This window comes from Neurospora hispaniola (genome assembly GCF_033458365.1).
Source record: "Neurospora hispaniola strain FGSC 10403 chromosome Unknown B0T23scaffold_2, whole genome shotgun sequence".
Classification (NCBI taxonomy): domain Eukaryota; kingdom Fungi; phylum Ascomycota; class Sordariomycetes; order Sordariales; family Sordariaceae; genus Neurospora; species Neurospora hispaniola.
The window spans coordinates 479,771-498,785 of NW_026944407.1; the positions used below are offsets into that span (position 1 = coordinate 479,771).

At 51.6% G+C, this 19,015-nt stretch overlaps 5 protein-coding genes across 5 annotated transcripts; 2 read left to right on the forward strand and 3 right to left on the reverse strand.

Moving 5' to 3' along the window:
* Nucleotides 1-1,245: 1,245 nt before the first annotated feature.
* B0T23DRAFT_63230 (uncharacterized protein) lies at nt 1,246-4,674 on the forward strand. The gene is made up of 3 exons (XM_062841564.1): nt 1,246-1,329; nt 1,437-2,748; nt 2,842-4,674. The coding sequence occupies exons 2-3, from the start codon at nt 1,741-1,743 to the stop codon at nt 4,510-4,512; spliced, it is 2,679 nt and encodes an 892-aa protein (XP_062694990.1). The 5' UTR covers nt 1,246-1,329; nt 1,437-1,740; the 3' UTR covers nt 4,513-4,674.
* A 1,380-nt stretch (nt 4,675-6,054) lies between these two features.
* Nucleotides 6,055-11,545, reverse strand: B0T23DRAFT_393057 (uncharacterized protein; the record flags this gene model as incomplete). The annotated part of the gene is made up of 2 exons (XM_062838048.1): nt 6,055-6,445; nt 6,531-11,545. The coding sequence occupies 2 exons, from the start codon at nt 11,543-11,545 to the stop codon at nt 6,055-6,057; spliced, it is 5,406 nt and encodes a 1,801-aa protein (XP_062694991.1).
* Nucleotides 11,546-11,798: 253 nt separating this feature from the next.
* B0T23DRAFT_63256 (uncharacterized protein) lies at nt 11,799-12,986 on the reverse strand. The gene has a single exon (XM_062841565.1). It carries the CDS (start codon nt 12,738-12,740, stop codon nt 12,093-12,095), a length of 648 nt encoding a protein of 215 aa, XP_062694992.1. The 5' UTR covers nt 12,741-12,986; the 3' UTR covers nt 11,799-12,092.
* A 298-nt stretch (nt 12,987-13,284) lies between these two features.
* B0T23DRAFT_372534 (inosine-5'-monophosphate dehydrogenase IMD2) lies at nt 13,285-15,669 on the forward strand. The gene is made up of 2 exons (XM_062836738.1): nt 13,285-13,888; nt 14,105-15,669. Exons 1-2 carry the CDS (start codon nt 13,417-13,419, stop codon nt 15,241-15,243), a joined length of 1,611 nt encoding a protein of 536 aa, XP_062694993.1. The 5' UTR covers nt 13,285-13,416; the 3' UTR covers nt 15,244-15,669.
* A 625-nt stretch (nt 15,670-16,294) lies between these two features.
* B0T23DRAFT_401977 (Saccharopine dehydrogenase) lies at nt 16,295-17,726 on the reverse strand (the record flags this gene model as incomplete). Its single annotated transcript, XM_062838630.1, has 4 exons — nt 16,295-16,644; nt 16,820-16,885; nt 16,957-17,370; nt 17,438-17,726. The coding sequence occupies 4 exons, from the start codon at nt 17,724-17,726 to the stop codon at nt 16,295-16,297; spliced, it is 1,119 nt and encodes a 372-aa protein (XP_062694994.1).
* Nucleotides 17,727-19,015: the final 1,289 nt, after the last annotated feature.

Consider the following 19,015-nt stretch of genomic DNA (forward strand, 5'->3'; position numbering starts at 1 on the left):
TCCCTTTCCATTTAGACCATGGTGGCTCGGTTCCTTTGTCCCGGTCCCGGTCCCGGTCCTTTCGGAATCCCCTCTAATTATGCGGTTGTTATGGTTTTGGTAGGGCAGTGCTTCTTATCCAACAGTGCCTGGCGCTTTGCTTCTTTGTGCGACCACATATATAATCTCAAACCTCAGTGTTGTACATAAAGAAGTCTAACGACAAGTCCGTGGCAATGTGGAAAATGGTGGAGTGCTGACCGTCCATCGTGTTCACTGCCGTCAGACACCACGCAATGAGCCAACTCCTATCGTCCCCGTAACAACATGACGTCCCGAGATGTGCAAGATATCACTCACTACCTATCGTTGGTGGTTGACCTTGGTTCTGGAAATGACTCTCCGCGCTCTCCCAGCCCACACTAGTTGTAATTACGTAGAGGCATGCACTGGCAGCCCAAGCACGTTTGTGGAAGCTAAGGTAATTGCGCCGGCTTCCATTGTCTGTGGGAATCCGTACCTGCCGTAGCGCGCGACTAATAGGAAGGGAACTCACCCCTGACGCCGGCAGTGATGGGTCAAAGTATACCAGGCATTGGTTCTGATTGGCTGAACGGCCACACCATTTCCAGTGTGGTCAGAGCCCCCGGGCGCTCTCACTCAAACCATTCACTGTGCCTCCTACTGTTCCTCGGAGAACATCGTCCACTGTACATATTGGGGCCTTGAATGATCAGGGGCTCTGCTGGATTCGATCCTGGATAAGTCGTGGTGGGCTCTTCGTGGGTTCCTCATTTCCAATCCATTGCGCGCCCCGGAACACAGTAGAGGAGTCGTTCTCCCAAGAATCGTGGTCGCCTCGCTACCCGGCATCGTGAGGAACTGGCCAGCGAAAAGCGAAAAGGGAATGAGCGAGCGAACAACAATCCCGTCCTGGTCTCTCGTTTTCTCCCGTCCTGCGACTGCACCAATTCCGCCATCTACCGTCTGGATCTGGACGCCATCTACGTACCCTACCCGGCGCTACGTCCCTTCGCCTGTCTTAGAGCTGCTCTGATTTGAGTGGCACTAACAAGCAAAGACGCCGTCCACTCGCTGTCCACACTCTCGGTACACCCCCCGCCAAGCCGAACGTTAACCTTGAGGGCTACCTCTATTACCACCCAAAAGATCGCCACGATCCATCATCCAAAGAAGGGGCATCTGAAAACACCGCTACGAGTCAAGCCGTCGTCCAGTCCATCCTTTCTGAGGCGAAACCTCTCCCATCATTCCAACTCCTGGCTTTCGATCGGCAACTGGAACAGCCACTGTTTGGCGACATCGCGCAGGGCATCGCATAAGTGTAGTGTACCACCCCCCCTGTTCATGATCCCGCTCCCTTTGTCCCCCTTCCCTTTCGCGCCTCCAAAAGGGGAATTCAAAGGTTGACCGATATGCGTTTCATGCTCCCACAGTAACACAAAGTCCTGCCACGAGGAACACCCGCGAGACCCTTCTGCTGTCGAGGGCGCACAGCATATGCTCGATTTGTCTCAATACCAGCTCTGCGACAGTCCGCGTTCTTTGGGAGCCTGTACCTCTACTTGCTGCCGAGACACGGCGAATCATCCACGAACCGGCTACCTTCGCCTTTTCTAGGGACACACACGGGTTGACAACAAGATAATTGCATCAAGCCTCCATTGTCGTTTGCGCACCACGCCCATCTTTCCTATTGCGTCCGACTGGTCGATTGGAAGCGGGCGGTGAACGAATACCATGAATGTTCGCAATGCACCATTGTCACCAATCTCTCAAGGCGCCCCAAGCGACTGGAACTACCCGCCGAACGACAACAATCTCGGACAATACAATACTCCTCCCGACTCCGCGAACCCTGCCGGCGCTATGAACGGCGGCTTCTCCCCGATGCCTCAGAGCCCGAATGGGGCACCCTCTCCTCCACCGTCCGTTGGCCGATCCAGCACCGGCATGTATGCGAGGAGTGTAAAGAGCCAGAGTCAACAAGGGGAAAATCAGGAGTTGGTTCTGTCCGACCACTACATCTCGCTCAAGCGCTATCTGTCAGCCACCTCACGCGACGGCAATCCGAAACCGCCGCCGAACAAGGCCCGCGACAAGCTGCAACGCCTTACTGAGGTGCAGTTTCTTGAGCTCAGTACCGATGTTTATGATGAATTGAAGCGCCGCGAACAGGTGGCCCGAAGAGGACCCAATGCTCCCCCCGAGACTGCCCCGCCCGATTTTCTTTTGCCTCAGGATAATTTCCATCCCAAACGGAACCAAGCTCGTCAGAAACTGTCGTCCCTAGGTCCTCCTAGGTTTCGCGATCTCGCCACCGATGTCTTCTGCGAGTTGGAGAGGCGGTATCCTAACTTCGCCAATCTGGAGATGCCTCTCAATGCCAGCCCGATTGCGATGCGTGGCCCGCCAAGCCGCTCGGGAACACCAAACAACGGAATGGGCGGCTTCCCTCCCAGAGGTCAAAGTCACAGACGCCCTTCGGAGGCGAGCTCAGTACGAAGTGCACGGAGCGGTCCTCCGATGCCCCCTATGATGAATGGTGGATACGGCGTTCCCCCATCTCCTGGCCTGCCGCCGAATGGCGACTATGGGCGTCCCATGCCAAAACAATTCCAGAGCAACACAATCGTTCCAAACAAGAGTACCATGGTCGAGGAGGACGACGAGGGCAACCTTATGAGCCCAGGTCAGGGTGGCGATATGTATGGCAACGGCAGGAGGTCCATGGGCCAGGCGTTCGAGGTCAGTCGTTCCCCCCCCCCTCCTTTCTGTCTTTTTTTTTTTTTTTTTCTTTTCTTGCCTTCGGGGATACTATCATGTGCTAACTCAACGTAGGCCGACAGGAAGCTTATTCAGGACTACGAAAATCAGGTCAGAGAGCTGCAGGAAAAGGTCGACAACATGGAGATGGAGATGAGGAAGAAGGACGAGGAGCTGAATAACATGCAGTCCGGGGATGGCAACAAGAAAGATTGGGACGAGACCAGGCAAAGCTTGGAGACGAAACTAGCAGAGGCCCAGGAACTGAACGACTCGTTGCAAAGGGAACTCGACCGCATCAGGGAGGAGCATGAGGATGAGACGAGAAAGCTTCGGGAAGGACTCGAGGATGGTCGACAATCAGGCGGCTCTGGCCCGAAAGGAGACGGCGATCTGGCGCGAGAGAACGAGGAACTGCGACAATCTTTACAAGAACAGCAGCAAATAACGGACGAGGTCCGTCGCGAGGCCCAGGAGTTTTTGCGGGAGATGAGGACGCTGTCTCAACAAAGCGGGGCTGCTTGGGAGAGACAAACGGAGTTGGAGAGGACGATCGAGAGTTTGGAGAAGGAAGTCAAGGAATGGAGGAGTCGATATGCACGCACCCAGACACAGTTACGCAGCATGCGTGATTCGTCAGAGGGTGTACCACTCGAGCAGAACGCCGGCAAATACGTACGGGAAAAGGGTTTTGTCGAAGACTCTGGGCTTGTGAAGGACCTTCACGTTACCAAGTTCCAGATTGCGATAGACGAGCTCCTGCAGCGCGCTCGCAACGATAACCCCGAGCGCGTAATTGACTCTATGAAAGCAGTCGTAGTCAGTGTCCGTCGTATCGCTAAGGATATCGACGAGAATCCACAAAACGACAGCATTCTCCAAGAGAAGGCCAAGCTAAAGGCTCGGGTATCATCGACTGCCAACAACCTGATCACCGCATCCAAGAACTTTGCCAGCTCCGCGGGCATCTCCCCTGTATCTCTGCTTGATGCAGCTGCATCTCACTTGGTTGCAGCAGTCATCGAGCTGCTCCGAGCCGCCAAAATCCGCACCACGCCTGCGGGTGAATTAGAGGAGGAGGATGATGGGACAGTAACTCCCGTCGGCTCAGCCAGCTTCTTTTCTCCGCGCAACGGCCAAAGCCAGACCTCGAGTGTCGCCTCTGCCCATGAGGTGCTAGCGCAACCCCCGGCTTTCCAAGGGCTAGGACGAGGAGGAGGCAGCAGGATTAGTGTCGACTCGTCTGCCTACAGTAGCGCCAATTCGCCGCGCGAGTCGTACGCCAACAACAAACCCACCGCTCCGGACCCTCGCCGGGTCGAGGACCTCAAGTTCTATCTCCAGGACAAGACCTCGGTCATGGTAGAGACGATCCAGAACCTGGTCCAGCTGATTCGCAGCGACGCCAATATCAACCAACTGAGCGGCGAGATCGCCATCATTACTGACGTAGTCGGCAAGGTAGTCGCCGAGACGGACTCGTGCCTGGGCAGCAGCGCGAGCAGCACTGTTGTCGACGTCGTGCGCAGGCTAAGCAAATGCAGCGACCGGCTCAACGAGGCCGGCCAGCACGGCATCGACCTCGACGCCCAGGGTAGCAGCCCCACGAGCCGCGAGTGGCGCATGTGGGCGCAGACGCTGCCGCCCATCGCGTTCGAGCTCGCCAGGGATACCAAGGAACTCGTACAGCAGGTGGATCGGTTGGCGGCCGCCGGTATGAATGATGGCGCTGATGACTTTGCATGATACCAAAACATAAGACAAGACAACTACGCATGAAGTCAAGAATTGCGGAAGAAAAGGCTGCAATGTCTATTTTTTAATCAACTTCTGCTTCTTTTACTTCTTTTCTCTTCTCCTGTTTTTGGTTCTTCTTTCCCGGTCGAGCTGGGGCAACAGTCAGTCGTCTGTGACTTTGTAAAAAGTTTCTTGTATCGCGCGTTTGCGTTCCGATCCCCATCATTATCGTCATCATGTTCCTGGTGTATGCATTGATCGGATGGATTGATGGAAGGACGGACAGTCTGGCGGTTGTATAGTTGGGTCGTTATAGCTTTTTGTGGATTGGTTTAACTTGGAGAGAAAAAAGGTTGGGATACTGAAGTGTTGGTTGGGGGCGTGAGGAGAGGAGCCAAGGTGAAGAAGAAAAAAAAGAGAGGGAAAGAGAGAAAATCAAAGCAGGGGGGGTGGGGAGGATTGACCGAAAGGGATGAAGAAAGCTTTTCTCTCATCTGTTTCTTCCTCTCCTCTCATGTTTATCTATCTACCTTTGTCTCTTTGATGTAATGTTTATCTTTAGTGTTTGATTATCCATATTCTTTCCCCATCCCCCCCTTTCATTCTTTTGGCTTCTTCTTCTTCACTACCTACCTTTCTTGCTTTCTTATTATCTTCTTCGTCCGTCCGTCCCTTCATTCATTCACGCGCTCGCGTCATTGTGCTGCTTCTGCTCTTGTATATACTTCTCCATCCTTCTTTCTACACGTGTTCCTGGATGTGTGTGCGTATCACTGTTAGACCATTTTCCATCTCTTATTGTTCTCGCATCGTGTGCATCTGTTATCAATTTTTGTGCCTGTTTTTCTTCCTTGCATTGCCTGGACATTGCTTTGTAAATGTGAGTTGGAGAGAATAATGAGATTGGTCAATCGAAGCAAAACTTTGGAAGAAGCGACGAGGGGGGGGGGGGGGGGGGGGGGGTAAAAAGAGGGAAAGAGGATATCAAGCTGTTGAGCTATAGATAGCATACCATACCATGACTGCATCATCGATAGAATGTAGTGCGATGCAAGCTTTACTCTAGATCTTCTTAGCTTGAGTAGCACAACAACCCAGTTTCAACAAATGAGTATGAATGGGGGGAAAAAAAAAAGGAAGAGTGATATAACCTAGGCTACAACGAAAAGAAAACCCAATAAAGTTCTTGGTGGTATCAATCAAAAAGGTAAAAATAAAAAAAAACCTCACAACTTTCTCCCAACCGAATAACAAAGACAAACATCAACACTGTTAATCCTCCATAAGACACCGTCTGTCCGTCCATCCGTCCATGCATTCAAATGCAAAGCGATAGACTGTGTAGAGAGTAAGTAACCCAAGCCAGCCAGCCGGCTGAGAGAGATATCAATGCATGTCATGCCATCCATCCTATGCTCTCTTCCCTCCCCTGACGTAGAAAGTTCCCCTCCTCCTCCTCCTCCTCCTCCCAAATCTTCCATGATACTCTCTACTCTTCGACTCTCACTTACTTTTTAATCACCCCCTCCCCTCCCCTCTCCCGCACCCCACTTACTGAGTCCGATAGAACTTCTTGTACAACAAATGCAACAACAAATTCACGTTCAGCCTCAGCTGCCCCTCAAACAAATTCATAAACTGATGCGCCTCGAATTGCGCCTGTAGCAAGTCCTCGATGGGCACCAGGGCGCTGGCACCGGGCATCTGGATGTGGCCGCGGCTGCCCTCAAGACTAAAGATGCCGACCTCGTCGCACGAGATGGTGATGTTGATTTGACCCCAGTCGCGCTCGGGGATGCCCGTCCACGAGACCAGCACGCCCTTATCAGAGAGGGCGCGGGCCGAGTACTTGAAGGAGCCGAACTTGGGGACGCGGCCGGAGCGCTCGAGCTCGCGCTGGTGGTTGTATTGCTTGGTGAAGGGGAGAAGGAAACGTTTCTTGCTGTAGGTGGGGGTAAGTGAGGACTTGTTAGCATGCGAACCACCAGAGATGGGGGAGACATTGGTGATGGTGATGATATACGTACCCCTTCTTGTTCTGCAGCGTAGCCATAGCCTGCTCGATGTAGTCATCGTAGCTCTTGCGCTGTTGCTCCAGATACTTTGCCTTCTCGTGAAGATTGCCGAGTGTCTGACGGACACCCTCGAGCTCTCTCTGTCTCTGAACCCTTCTCCTGCTCTTTGTACGAATGTCCAGCGCAATGGCGTTGAGGATATCCTGGTAGTAGTTTTGCTTGGAGATACGACCCATCTGCTCCAACCTGAGGATGTTCTCGAGTGCTGTCCTCTTCAGGTCGTAGTAACTCATGCGCGTAACATCAATCATGTTCGCCTCCGAATATGCGCCTCGGGTGTTCGAGTTGTCACCAAAGTCTTCGCGCAGAACTGTCCTCCACTTCTGCTCATCCTCCGGGGTAATTGGCTTGACAAGAATCTCAAGCAGGTTGTTACCCGTTTGCACCCGGATGATGTACAGAATGCACCTCTTGGTCTCCATAAACAGCCCCTTAGTCTCAGCTTCTGGATCCTCCATATCGTGCAGTTTGGGAGTCAGGAACAGCTGGATATCAGCGGACCCGCCTGCGGTCATTTCATTCTCATTATTCTTGGCGTTACCGAGATCTTGGATGATCTCGCGCAGCATATCATCTCTGCTCGGGCACAGATAAGGCAACTCGGCAGCGATGAGATTGTGAATGGAAAAGATATCCGCCATCTTGATGTACAGTGTTGGCTTGTTCTTGGCGTAGAGATCGTTGAACTCGTCAATGTCGAATGTCTTCTCAGCGTCAGGTACATCAATGAGGGAATTTGCGATGTGAGCCAAGCGCTCGATTGCTTCGGCGACGAAAGCATTGAGAGGCTGGAGATAGATGTTCTCTCCGCCAAATGGTCTGCCTGATGCAATCTGGCCTAGGACTTTTGCAACCTCGCCGAGGTTACGCTTCTGGAGGGGACTCATTTGCTTTTCCGTGACACCGTATGACTCTGGGCTGAGGAGAGCAGGTTGGAGGTAGAAGCGCCAGAGCCAGTTGCTTACAAACTGGAGCACATTCTGCGGGTGATCCCTCTGGAAATGCTGACAGAGAGCTTCGTACGTTTGCCGACACACAAATCTCAGGCCGTAAGGCATGCGAGGAAGCAGGTCCTCCAGGGCAAGGAGAAACTGGTCGCAGATCTCTCGGAGATCCCGCAGATGATCGATGAAGAGCTCTCTGGTTTCAGGATCCTTGATGGCAACCTCACGAGGGACATCCAGAGGTCTTTGGCTGGGCCGACCGGTCCTCAACTCCTCATTGTTGATAGCAGACCGGTAGATCTGCATGGGGTCGCTTTCAAGATCCAGCGCTGGATCCTCAATGATGTTGTCTCTGATGAGGGGTCCCAAGAGATCTCTGAGGTATTTCCTATCGCGAGGGGATCGGGTGTAATTCTGGAGCAGCTTGGTCCAGAAGTAGTTGCCCCTCAGATAATCCTGCAGAGCGGCACATGCTTCGACTTCTTCCCTTATCGACCTGGAAATAAGCTTCAATAAGTAGTATTCCTCTCTCCGCTTTTGCGCATAGCCGAACAGCCCCATCATCAAGTGCTCAATCCGCTTTAACTCCTTTTCCGTTATTCCTTGCTCGCGGATACGCCTGAAGAGCTTGGCAAGGTACTGAGGTTGTGTCTGAAGGGTGAAGAACAGCTGCTGGTAGGATTCAAGCTTCTTGCGGGAACTCTTATTCAAAGCCTTAAGGTCAAACTGATTGGCATTTGAAATAACACTGTTGGCGAGAAGGCTGTTTGCATGTCCGCCATAGTTGTGCTGATGTCTGACAACTTCATCAAGGGTAATTTTATTCTTGACGAGAAGAGCGATCTTGATGTCTAGCTGGTCGATGTATTGCTCCAGCATCTCGTTTTGCCGAACCTGTTGGACAACGGTCTTCCGTAGGCGCTCAAACTCTACCTCCTCATTGAAGTCAAAATCGCTGTCGTTCAGAAGATGGACGAAGTTCTTGACGGCGTTGACTGGTGGGTTCTTTCCAGATGTCAAGCTCTTGTAGGCTTCACCCTGAAGCTTGGCTCGTACGAAACTCTGAATCTTGACAACCTTTTGCATGTTCTCCCGGAAGAAGCGCTTCTTCTCCTCGTACTTGGCTCTGACCACGAAAGCCTTGGCAGCAGCCTGGAATGCCGCTACAGACTCCTCGTTTTGTTCCAGTTCATCCAAGACCATTGCAACATCGCTCCGAAGCAACATGGCCCGAGCAAGGGCTTGCAGTTCGGTGATCTCCTCGGTATTGACTGCAAGCTCGTCCAACAACTCGCCACACTCCTTGCGATAAAGACATCCGCGGATGTGTGCTTGAAGGTCAATGATGTTCGGTGTCTCCTGAGTAAGAGCATCCAGATCGTCCGATAACCTCATACGTTCAAGCATACCTCGGATCATGGACTGAAGATCAATGATGGCATCCTCCGTCTCCCCGATGCTTTCAAGCTGCTCTGATATCTCCCTCCGCACTGCCGCTGCCCTAATGTGGGACTGAAGAAGGCCCATCTCAGTTGAATGCTTCTGCAACTCTTCTTTAGTAGCATCGACGTCGGACCTAGCAACCTTGCCGCGGAAGGCAGCTTGGATGGCTGTCCATTGCGGCGCAAAGCCTTCAAGGGCTTGTAGCTGGGCATCAACCTCAGTTCTCGCTTTCATGGCCCTTACAGCAGCCTGAAGACTAGTGATGGCTTCAATGTTGCTCTCCAAGGATGCTCTTTCTTCCTCCAGATTCTTCCTCAATATCATACCACGAACTGCGCTCTGAAGTTGAGCAATCGTAGCGCCTTCGCTCTCTGTCTTTTCATATTGCACGGCGAGCTGCTTTCGAGCCAGAAATCCTCGAAATGTCGCTTGAATGTCTCGCAGGGGTCCCGCTGCCGTCTCCAACTGTGAATGCTGCTCCCGAATCACATTGCGGACCTTGGCCGCTCTGACCATACTTTGGAGTTGCAAGACCACATCCTCGTTGCCCTTGAACTGCTGCTCGGTTTGTGTCCGCTGGCGACGAGCAAGATATCCACGCGCCGCTTTTTGTAGCTGAATCGTGAAACATGTTTGTGCATATTGTTGACGAGCGATAAATCCACGTGCTGTCTTTTGCAACTCGATCGCAAAACTTGTTTGTGCCTTTGTTTCTGCATGTCGATAGCGGGCGAGGAAACCGCGCGCTGCGCTTTGAAGCTGGACCGCGAAATTCTTCATCTGGAGCCTGTAATCCACCACCTGGCGAGCCCAGTCACCACGAATACGAGACTGGAGATCAATGATCCAGTCTTCATTATCCCACAGATGTTGCATAGTGTAGCCAAGCTGTATCCTTTGAAGCGCCGCTCTGGCCTGAGCTTGTAACTCTACAATGGCCTCTTCGTTTTCGGCCAGTTCTCTCTCAATGCGTTCCTCCTCCGTCTCTTCGGGTTCAGCTGGCTCAATTCCAAAGTCGGCGCCCATATTGCCGAAGCTAGGCATACTAGCCCCCAGCTTATCGAGGCCTTTCTGCATCGCCTCCAGCTCATGGTCTTCAAACTCAAGCTGGCCGACCAGATTCCCGATGCGGAAATCGACAATTCCTTTCCGGAAGAGAAGCCAACTCAAAGCATGGAGACAGTATATAACTTTCGGGATGTTCTTTTTCTCGTACAGATCGATAAGCTCAAATCGAAAGAGGTCGGGAAGTTCGACTTCATCAAGGTAACGGAAGAAAATGGCGATATTGTCTGAATGGCGGTATTGAAGCTTAGGATGGCGGAAAATGCGGAACTTCTTTTCAGGGTTAAGGGATTCGACCACTTCGGCCAAAGTAACTCCATCTCGCAAAGCTTCCTCTAATTCGATAATCGGGGGGATCGGACGCTGTATGATATCCTCAATCCATTCCTTCGCTTCACCAATGTGGCAAAGGTATTCATAAGCCTGTAGAAACTGCCGTTGCTTGTCCATCCACTTCGTCTCCCAACCAAAGCCGCCATTCTTTTGACGCGCCGCTACAGACTTGTCAGCTCTTTGCAACCTACGGCGTCCGCGAAGACCAACAACTTCCTGCGACGGAGATATCATGGCAAGCTCTCCCGCCGTTCCGTCTTGTGCGAACTGAGAAAGTGTTCGGAGTTGGCTTGTCGATGAACGACCTAACTTTTCCAGATCCGGACGAGCGAGGGCAATGGGACTCGAGTGTGCGTGTACCAGAGCCATTGACCCATTGTCACTTCCTCCACGCACAGAATCTGATCTGGATAGAAACATGGAAGCCGGCCTTCGCGTTGAAGGGGTCGTTGGAGAAGTTGCCGGAGGCGATGTCACGGTCGGAGACATGCCTGACGAAGTACGTGTATTATCGCCAATCGATAATTTGCCGATATCGATGCTATGACCGCGCTCGTGGAGGGCACCCGTAGGCGATATCCGCGGACGTTCCGGTACCGAGGACTTGCCGACATCGAAGCTTGCAAGACGTTCATGAACAGTTCCCGTAGGCGATATCCGTGGGCGCTCAGTCGCCAGAGGCTTGCCGTTGTCGAGACTCTGACCGCGTTCGCGATGGGTAGTTGAGGTCCCATACTCTCCGATGGACAGCTTGCTGATGTCGACACTTTTTCCACGATCGTGGTGGCCTGGTGTGGGCGTTCGCGGCGCGATTCTCGAACCCGCAGTCGATATGCTGCTGCTGGCGGGCGCTGCTCCCGTAGAGGCTTGAGATGTCGGTCGGAGGGACTGGCGGGCATTCTTGTAGATATTGTCGCTTGTCGGCGTGGACGGGAGGGTGTGTGAGCCACCAGACAGGCTTGGGGGTAGCCGGCTCGCCTCGCTTTGGCCCCGCTTGTGTCCATATTGGGAGTAGACGCTGGTTGCTGTAGACAAGGAGCTAATGGGTCGACTGATATCCGACTGTCCTATGGAAGAGGCCGAGTACCCCGATGATGATGTTGATGTGGTGGAGGACTGTCTATTAACCGAGTAGTCGGCGGTCTGTGTCTGACGAAGGGGGTGTGGTTTGTACGACGACATGTTGGGCGAGTTGTCGAGGCTACCGGAGGAAGGAGGATTTGGACGCGGGAATCGTTTCGTAGAGACCGAGGGTCGCCGGCCACATCAGAGCGAGCGGCTTTGCGATGCGGTTGCGCGGATCGTCCCTCGTCTTGCCGTGAGTGTGGAGCAGGCCGAAGATCAGGCTCGAGTTGAGTGCCAAGCGGGTGGTCGGGGGGACGACTCGACGGTTGTTCACTATCGCCTAGTCAGAGCGAGTAAAGATTGGGGGGCGCGAAAGGCGTGAACTGAATCGGGCATGCGTACGGGACGAATAGTGAGGGCGATGATATATTAAAACCTAAAACTTAACCAACAAGTACGGAGTGGTGGATGATGGCAGTTGGAAGTTGGCGGACATGGCGCGCGGGCGCTTAACCGGCTCCGATCTGTCTCTTCACTCGTGGGTCGAGTTCGGAAATGGAAGGTTGACTGCGCGCAGCGCACGTGAAGGAATCGATATCTCTAGGGAAACTGGCACACCTACGAGACAAAATGTAATGATCAAGACACTATGATGGGAATAGCTTCATTCCGTCTGCTCTCCTGCACCAAAACAAAACAGACAACCGGGACTTTGGAAAATGCAATGGCAAGCAAGGCGAGGCAAGGCAAGTGCGAGGCGGCTTTGGCGGGCTGTAGGCTCTTGGAGAAGCGAGACGGACATGGGGGGTGTCCAGTGACTTGCAGTACCCGCCCTCCACTTGTGCTTGGAAGACGAAGAAGAAAGTGGGCGGTTGGGAAATGGAGGGGAACACGAGGTTTGGATGCGGCGGCCGGCAGTGGTTGGCTGCCTGTGGTGGCCTGTCGTGGACGGTGGTTGCCCTGCCCGTTGCACTTGCCCTGCAGCTGCTGCCCATTTGTTTACCATCCCATGTGCCTGCCCGCCCTGTGCCGCCCTAGCAACCAGAGACGGGACGAGGGGAGACCTCGACGGGAGGCTCGAGCTCGCTGAGACCAGATTGAGCTCGAGCCAAGTGCTCCCTCCCGAGCTACCTACCCTAGGTATCCTCTTGGCGGGTGACCTCATCCACCTACTTGTAGTCCCGCTGCCGGTCCTACAAAAGACCGCAAGGGCCGAATGGGCGCAACTGTAAACTTGAAACTGCCGCACGGACGTTCCGCACAACGGAGCGAGCGGAGCCAGGTCCGCCGAATTCCAACATGGCCGAAACATCGAATTTCTCTGTGTCTTGAGCCGGAGGCAGGCAGTATGTACTTGGTGACAGTCGACAGCGAGGTTTAGTCAGCGAGGCAGCCGGACTCGGATGACTCAGGACAACTTCATGATGTTCTTTCCTTGCCTCCGCTGAAGCAATCCGAAGGATGATCAGAGAAACTGAATCAACGGAGAAATTCCCGACTGGGAAAACGGCAATCGAAATTCATCTGCAGAGATAGACAGCAATGGAAGTGACATGAGATGACTGACATGAGATGAAATGTTAAATCGGCGCTGCTTCTTCACAGCGCCAGACTGAAGTTGAAATGCAAAAGTCCGGTCTTAACATAAACGTAGGCTAATTCCCACAGCCCAATGATAGTGACACAGAGGGAAGGGAATTCATCGAGTCACGCTATACTCCACATGCGACCCTCTTCAAACCACCCACCGCCCGGCAGAAAGCCCCGCGGCCGGGGGCTGCAGGGTCTGGACCATAAAAAAAAATTTCGAAGGCAAACTCCCAGATCTTGTCTTTTCCTCTTCGTTTTCTTGGGGGGGGAAAAGTCGGCTGATCCAACCACTACATACCCGTCGCTGGCTTCCCCCCAAAGAATCAACCCTTTGTCTTTAATATACATCACTTGCCCTTGCATCATTTTGCCCTTCTCATCTTCATTGATTGCAGAAAATGGCAGTAAACGGCAACAACACCTTTCTTGACCACACCTCCGCCATGGAGGTCCTCAAGGAGTATGAGCGTCGCGATGGCCTCGACATCCGTGACCTCATGGACTCCAAGCTTCAGGGCGGCCTTACCTACAATGATTTCCTGCTCCTTCCGGGTTACATTGGCTTCCCTGCCTCGGCCGTCACCCTCGATTCGCCCATCACCAAGCGTATCACCCTCAAGACCCCCTTGGTCTCCTCTCCCATGGATACCGTCACCGAGCACGAGATGGCCATCCACATGGCTCTCCAGGGCGGTGTCGGTGTCATCCACCACAACTGCTCGCCCGACGAGCAGGCCGACATGGTCCGCAAGGTCAAGCGCTACGAGAACGGCTTCATTCTCGACCCCGTCGTCATTACCCGCGACACCACTGTCGGCGAGGCCAAGGCCTTGAAGGAGAAGTGGGGTTTCGGTGGTTTCCCGGTCACTGGTAAGACTCCATTCCCACCGCGTTCTGATCTCTTCTTTCCCCTGGTCCTCCTGATGATAAACCTATAAATCATAACTTTCGTTCCACCATATCGACCTATGTGTCATGAGGAAACAAATACACTGAAAATCCTGATTGGACCCTACTTTTTGAAACCTTTTGCAGCACAATTCTTACCTCGCTTCTGGGAGCTCGTGCTGACTTTGCTTCATATAGAATCTGGCAACCTTGGCTCCAAGCTCGTTGGCATCGTCACCAACCGCGACATTCAGTTCGAGACTGATCTTGACAAGCCCGTTTCGGAGGTCATGGTTACGGACCTGATCACCGCTACCGCTGGTGTCAATCTTCTCGAAGCCAACAAGATCCTTGCCCAGTCCAAGAAGGGCAAGCTCCCCATTATTGACAAGGAGGGCAATCTTGTCTCTATGATCTCCCGCTCCGATCTTACCAAGAACCTTCACTTCCCCCTTGCCTCCAAGACCAAGGACTCCAAGCAGCTCATCTGCGCCGCTGCTATTGGTACCCGTCCCGAGGACAAGGACCGCCTTGCCAAGCTTGTCGACGCTGGCCTCGACATTGTCATCCTTGACAGTTCTCAGGGTAACTCCATGTACCAAATTGAGATGATCAAGTGGATCAAGAAGGAGTTCCCTGATCTCGATGTCATCGGCGGTAACGTTGTTACCCGCGAGCAGGCTGCTGCTTTGATCGCTGCTGGTGTCGACGGTCTTCGTATCGGTATGGGCAGTGGCTCCGCCTGCATTACCCAGGAGGTCATGGCTGTTGGCCGTCCTCAGGCTACTGCTGTCTACAACGTATCCTCTTTTGCTGCTCGCTTCGGCGTTCCCTGCATCGCTGATGGTGGTATCCAGAACGTTGGCCACATCGTCAAGGGTCTCGCTCTTGGTGCCTCCACTGTCATGATGGGTGGTCTCCTTGCCGGTACCACCGAATCTCCCGGTACCTCCTTCGTCTCCCGTGAGGGTAAGCTTGTCAAGGCTTACCGCGGCATGGGTTCCATCGACGCCATGCAAGACAAGAAGGCCGGTGGTGGTGGCAAGGACGCCCAGAAGAGCAACGCTGGTACCGCTCGTTACTTCTCTGAGGGTGACAGCATCCTCGTTGCCCAGGGTGTCTCTGGCGCTGTCGCTCACAGAGGATCTATCAACAAGTTCGTCCCTTATCTTGCTGCTGGGTTGAAACACTCTCTGCAGGATTGCGGCATGACCAGCCTCCAGGAGCTCCACGAGTGTGTCGAGAACGGCACTGTTCGTTTCGAGATCCGCACTGCTAGCGCCCAGCTGGAAGGCGGCGTTAACATGGAGTCTTATGAGAAGAAGCTTTACGCCTAAACGCTTCAGCTTTTTATTCCCGAATGGTCGGTGGATTTGGATGATTGGGTTTCAAAAAGGGTTATGCGGGTTGCAATGGAGTTCGGTGGCGATATCATGGGATTGTTGAATGGGAACTTTTTGAGGGATCACACGAAATCAAGATGGTTGTGCGATATATAGAACGCAGATAGATACAGCCTGCAAAAGAGAAGGCTTGAGCACGTCGATAGGCGACGTTGCCCGGAATTTAAAAGGAACTTGTTCTTGATGGATCACACCATTTTTCGCTTGTCCTGAATTATTCATGTGCTCGTTTGCGTTTGTGTGTGTGTTCTTTTTGTGGGTTCGTGTATCGACGCATCCCCGTACGCGATCTGCATCTGGCTACTTGATCATGGATGCGATCGTCAGTTGTTGCCGTTCATCCTCTGCAATACAATCATGATATTCGCTGTTTTTGCCAGTGGCGTGATGATTCTGCGATGTTCATGGTTCGCGCTGTTCTCCGTACTCTATGGAGTCAGAGGAGAATTCGAGCCCGGACAATTGTGAAGATAAATGTCATGATTTTGCGGTATTTTCCGGACGGAAAAAGGATGATTATCGAAATGTTCAACAGCATTGTTCAACAAAACCGACTTATTCTTGAAGACCCTCATCGTAAACTAAAGTAATAGTGCTTGGAGAATTTCCAATGTCCAAATATGTGATATTCATACTTGCGTGAACAGTCTCCCTAGTAGAGTGAAATGACCAAGTCTACTGTCGTGCCTTTCTTGACACTGCCCTTTTCTACTTCTACCTGTTTCTAAGAATGAAGTCGTCTGCCGACATCTATTGATTTAGTTCGTCCGTCATATCTTCATGAGCTATTCCTTCTAGTCTCTGTCATGTACAGTGTCTTTTGAATTTTGTTTCACATCCGTTCTCCTTTTTCTCTATGCTTCGTTTTATTTTGAAAATTTTCGGTCCTTGCATACGTCCCTTTCTTTTTTTTTTCCTCATAAAAGCGATCAAGTCCGTACTTTCCTCCGCCCGTGCTCATTTTTCTTTTTTCAGGAGAGAGGCCTTACTTCTGGAGGGCACTCTCCGGCAAAGTAGCAACCTTCTCATCAAACAACTGCTTCGCCCTCGCCCAGACAGGCGAGTTTTGCCAGTCGTTAAGCGTAAGCAACGAGGGAAGCAAGTCATGGCTGAAGGCCTCGGAAGCCTCGCGCGGCAGAAGCGAGGGGAGGTGGTCGATGGAGATGACGGAGAGAGGAGGACCGGAGGTCAGCCCGTCGACAGGAACCGTAGGCTTGTCGAAGGTCGTGGCCACCGTGTAGATGGGCACCGGGGTGAAGGGAGAGGTGGTGTCGGCGGAGACGTCGCAGACTACGCGGAGCTGGCGGTCGGGGACCTGGAGGGACTCCATGTTCACTGGTACTTTGTTAGTGAGGGTGCTCCCGGTTCTTGTTTTGGTGAGGGGAAGGCTGTTGTTGCTGGAGGCTGGAATATGTGGATGTGGGCCAGGCTAAGAGTAAAGCCGAATTTCCGGCTTTGTAGTGACTTTGTCCCCGAGAAAAAGGGGGAAAAGGAGAGGGAATACGCATACCAAAGTTGGGAATCTTGCTGGTGAGGTAGATGCAGTTGACGAAGATGTCGCTGTCGGTGATCTCCTCTGTGATGGTAGTCAGTACTTTTGTTCCAGATCTGGGTAAGTCCTAGGGGTGTGCTGGTTCCAAAACATACTGAAAGGACCGCCCTTCGCAGTCTCGGCCATATCCCAGTCGAGAATGTTCTCATCGGGGATGCCGGCCTTCTTGAGAGCGCTGACGGCACCGGAGCCGCAACGGCCACGGGCACCAATGACGATCACGCGAGGAAGACGGCCGGCCGCCTCAACACCCTCCTTGACAGCCTTCTTGACGTCGGCGATCAGAGCATCCTCGTTGGGGTAGCTCTCGACGCCGGGGAAGGGCTCGCTGTGGTTGAGCTGCCAAGCCCACACCTCGAGGGCAAGGGCGGCACCGGCAAAACCAGCATGGAAGCCGAAAGCAGCCACACGGCGACCGTGCTCATCAACCAAGAACTCGAGGTCAAGAAGAGTGCCGCCACCGCGGGGGAATCTGGCAAGGACGTTCTCCCAACCGGCTTGCTGCTTGTCTGTGTTGTCTCGAGTCAGCAATGATTCTCCTGGCCACCAAAAAGTGCCGGACGTGGCAAAACTTACAGCAGTGAGCGAACTGAACATGAACGTGCTTGAGAGGGAAATCCTTCTCCTCCAACTCCTTCAGGCCAACAATGATGTGCTCCTTGGGAGCATCGACCCAGCTGTGCTCAGGCACCAGAGTGGCGCCAGCCTTCTCGAACTCCTCATCGTCGAAAATTCGCTCGGGGGAGCGCTCGACGTTGACAATGTAGCCAGCCTTGATGAGCTCGGCGGTGGTGGCGGGGGTGAGCGCAGACCGGTGCTCGAGATGCTTGGTCTCGCTGCGGAGGTGGAGAACGGTAGGGGCCATTTTGTGAAGGGGACGTTGAGTTATGGAAAACAAAGAATGAGAAAGTTGAAGATGGATAATGGAGAGATTTGTTTTATACGGGCCAGGGCGAGATCGGGCATGGCCTGCGGGATGGGCTGCCAGGGTTGATTGAGTCACTGCCACTGCGGGAAAACAGGGCCCGCCAGGCTCCTTCCCAGTAAATCGACTGTCTTCTCATAGTAGACCGACTATCTCTAACCTAAAAGAGCAGGCAGTCTGGAAGGCAGTCTCTCGTTTAGTTGCTTAGCAATATCGATCCCTGCCAAATCTCCCACAGTAGAGCATAGTCAAAAAACCAGCCACAGATACGTACCTAGTACTGCACAACACACACGGCATAGAATTAATGCTAGAAATTTATATAATAGTCGTAAAAAGACGATATTTTAAAGGGTTGAGATTTATATAGATAATAATATAAATTAGTAGTTATACTTTAAAATTAGATAATTATTTCTCTATATTAGGCGGCCTTCGTCTTCTTCTATTTAATAACCGCCTTACTAACTATAGCGGACGTAGTATTAGGAGGCAGTTGTATATTAGAAAGTATACTCTAAATAATCTACATAGTAATTATAGTATTAAAGCTATTCTCTTATATATTTGAAATTATTATTAGACCCTCCTATTGCGTCAATACTAGTCGCTCTAATTATATTACCTTCTAAATAAGTGTAGGCTTCTTTATAATTGCAGTCTTTACCCTCTTATTAGATAGGGTATTATATAAGGGATTGTATTAAATAGAAGTATTACGATGGTTGTGAGTATTAAATACGTTGTTAGGTAGAAATTGGGCGTTATTACGTACTTATATTTACTAATACTTTAATAGTATACGATTAGGGTTATCTTTATTGTAAAGGGTAAGGAGTTGAGCTGACGGTGGTTGGGCAATATTATTAGTATAGGGATTCTTATAAAAATAATATTACTAAATATATATTTATTCTTTAAAATACTAATATTTATCGATATTACTTAAGGAGAGTTATATATTGCGCTAGATTAATATATAAAATTTATACTAATAAGACAAGCTATATTAACAGCAGAAGTAAAAAGTATAACTAATATTAGGTCTACCCCTTTATATAATATTAATTACTAGATTAATTTACTTATTAATTAAATTAAGCGCTATAAAGCCAATTAAGTAATAAAGGCGCTTTATTATTCGATAGTTATAATTAACTACCTTTTTAGAAATCTAATTTTAATAGTTAGCAATATAATTACACTTCAACCTTATAAAGATTTTATTA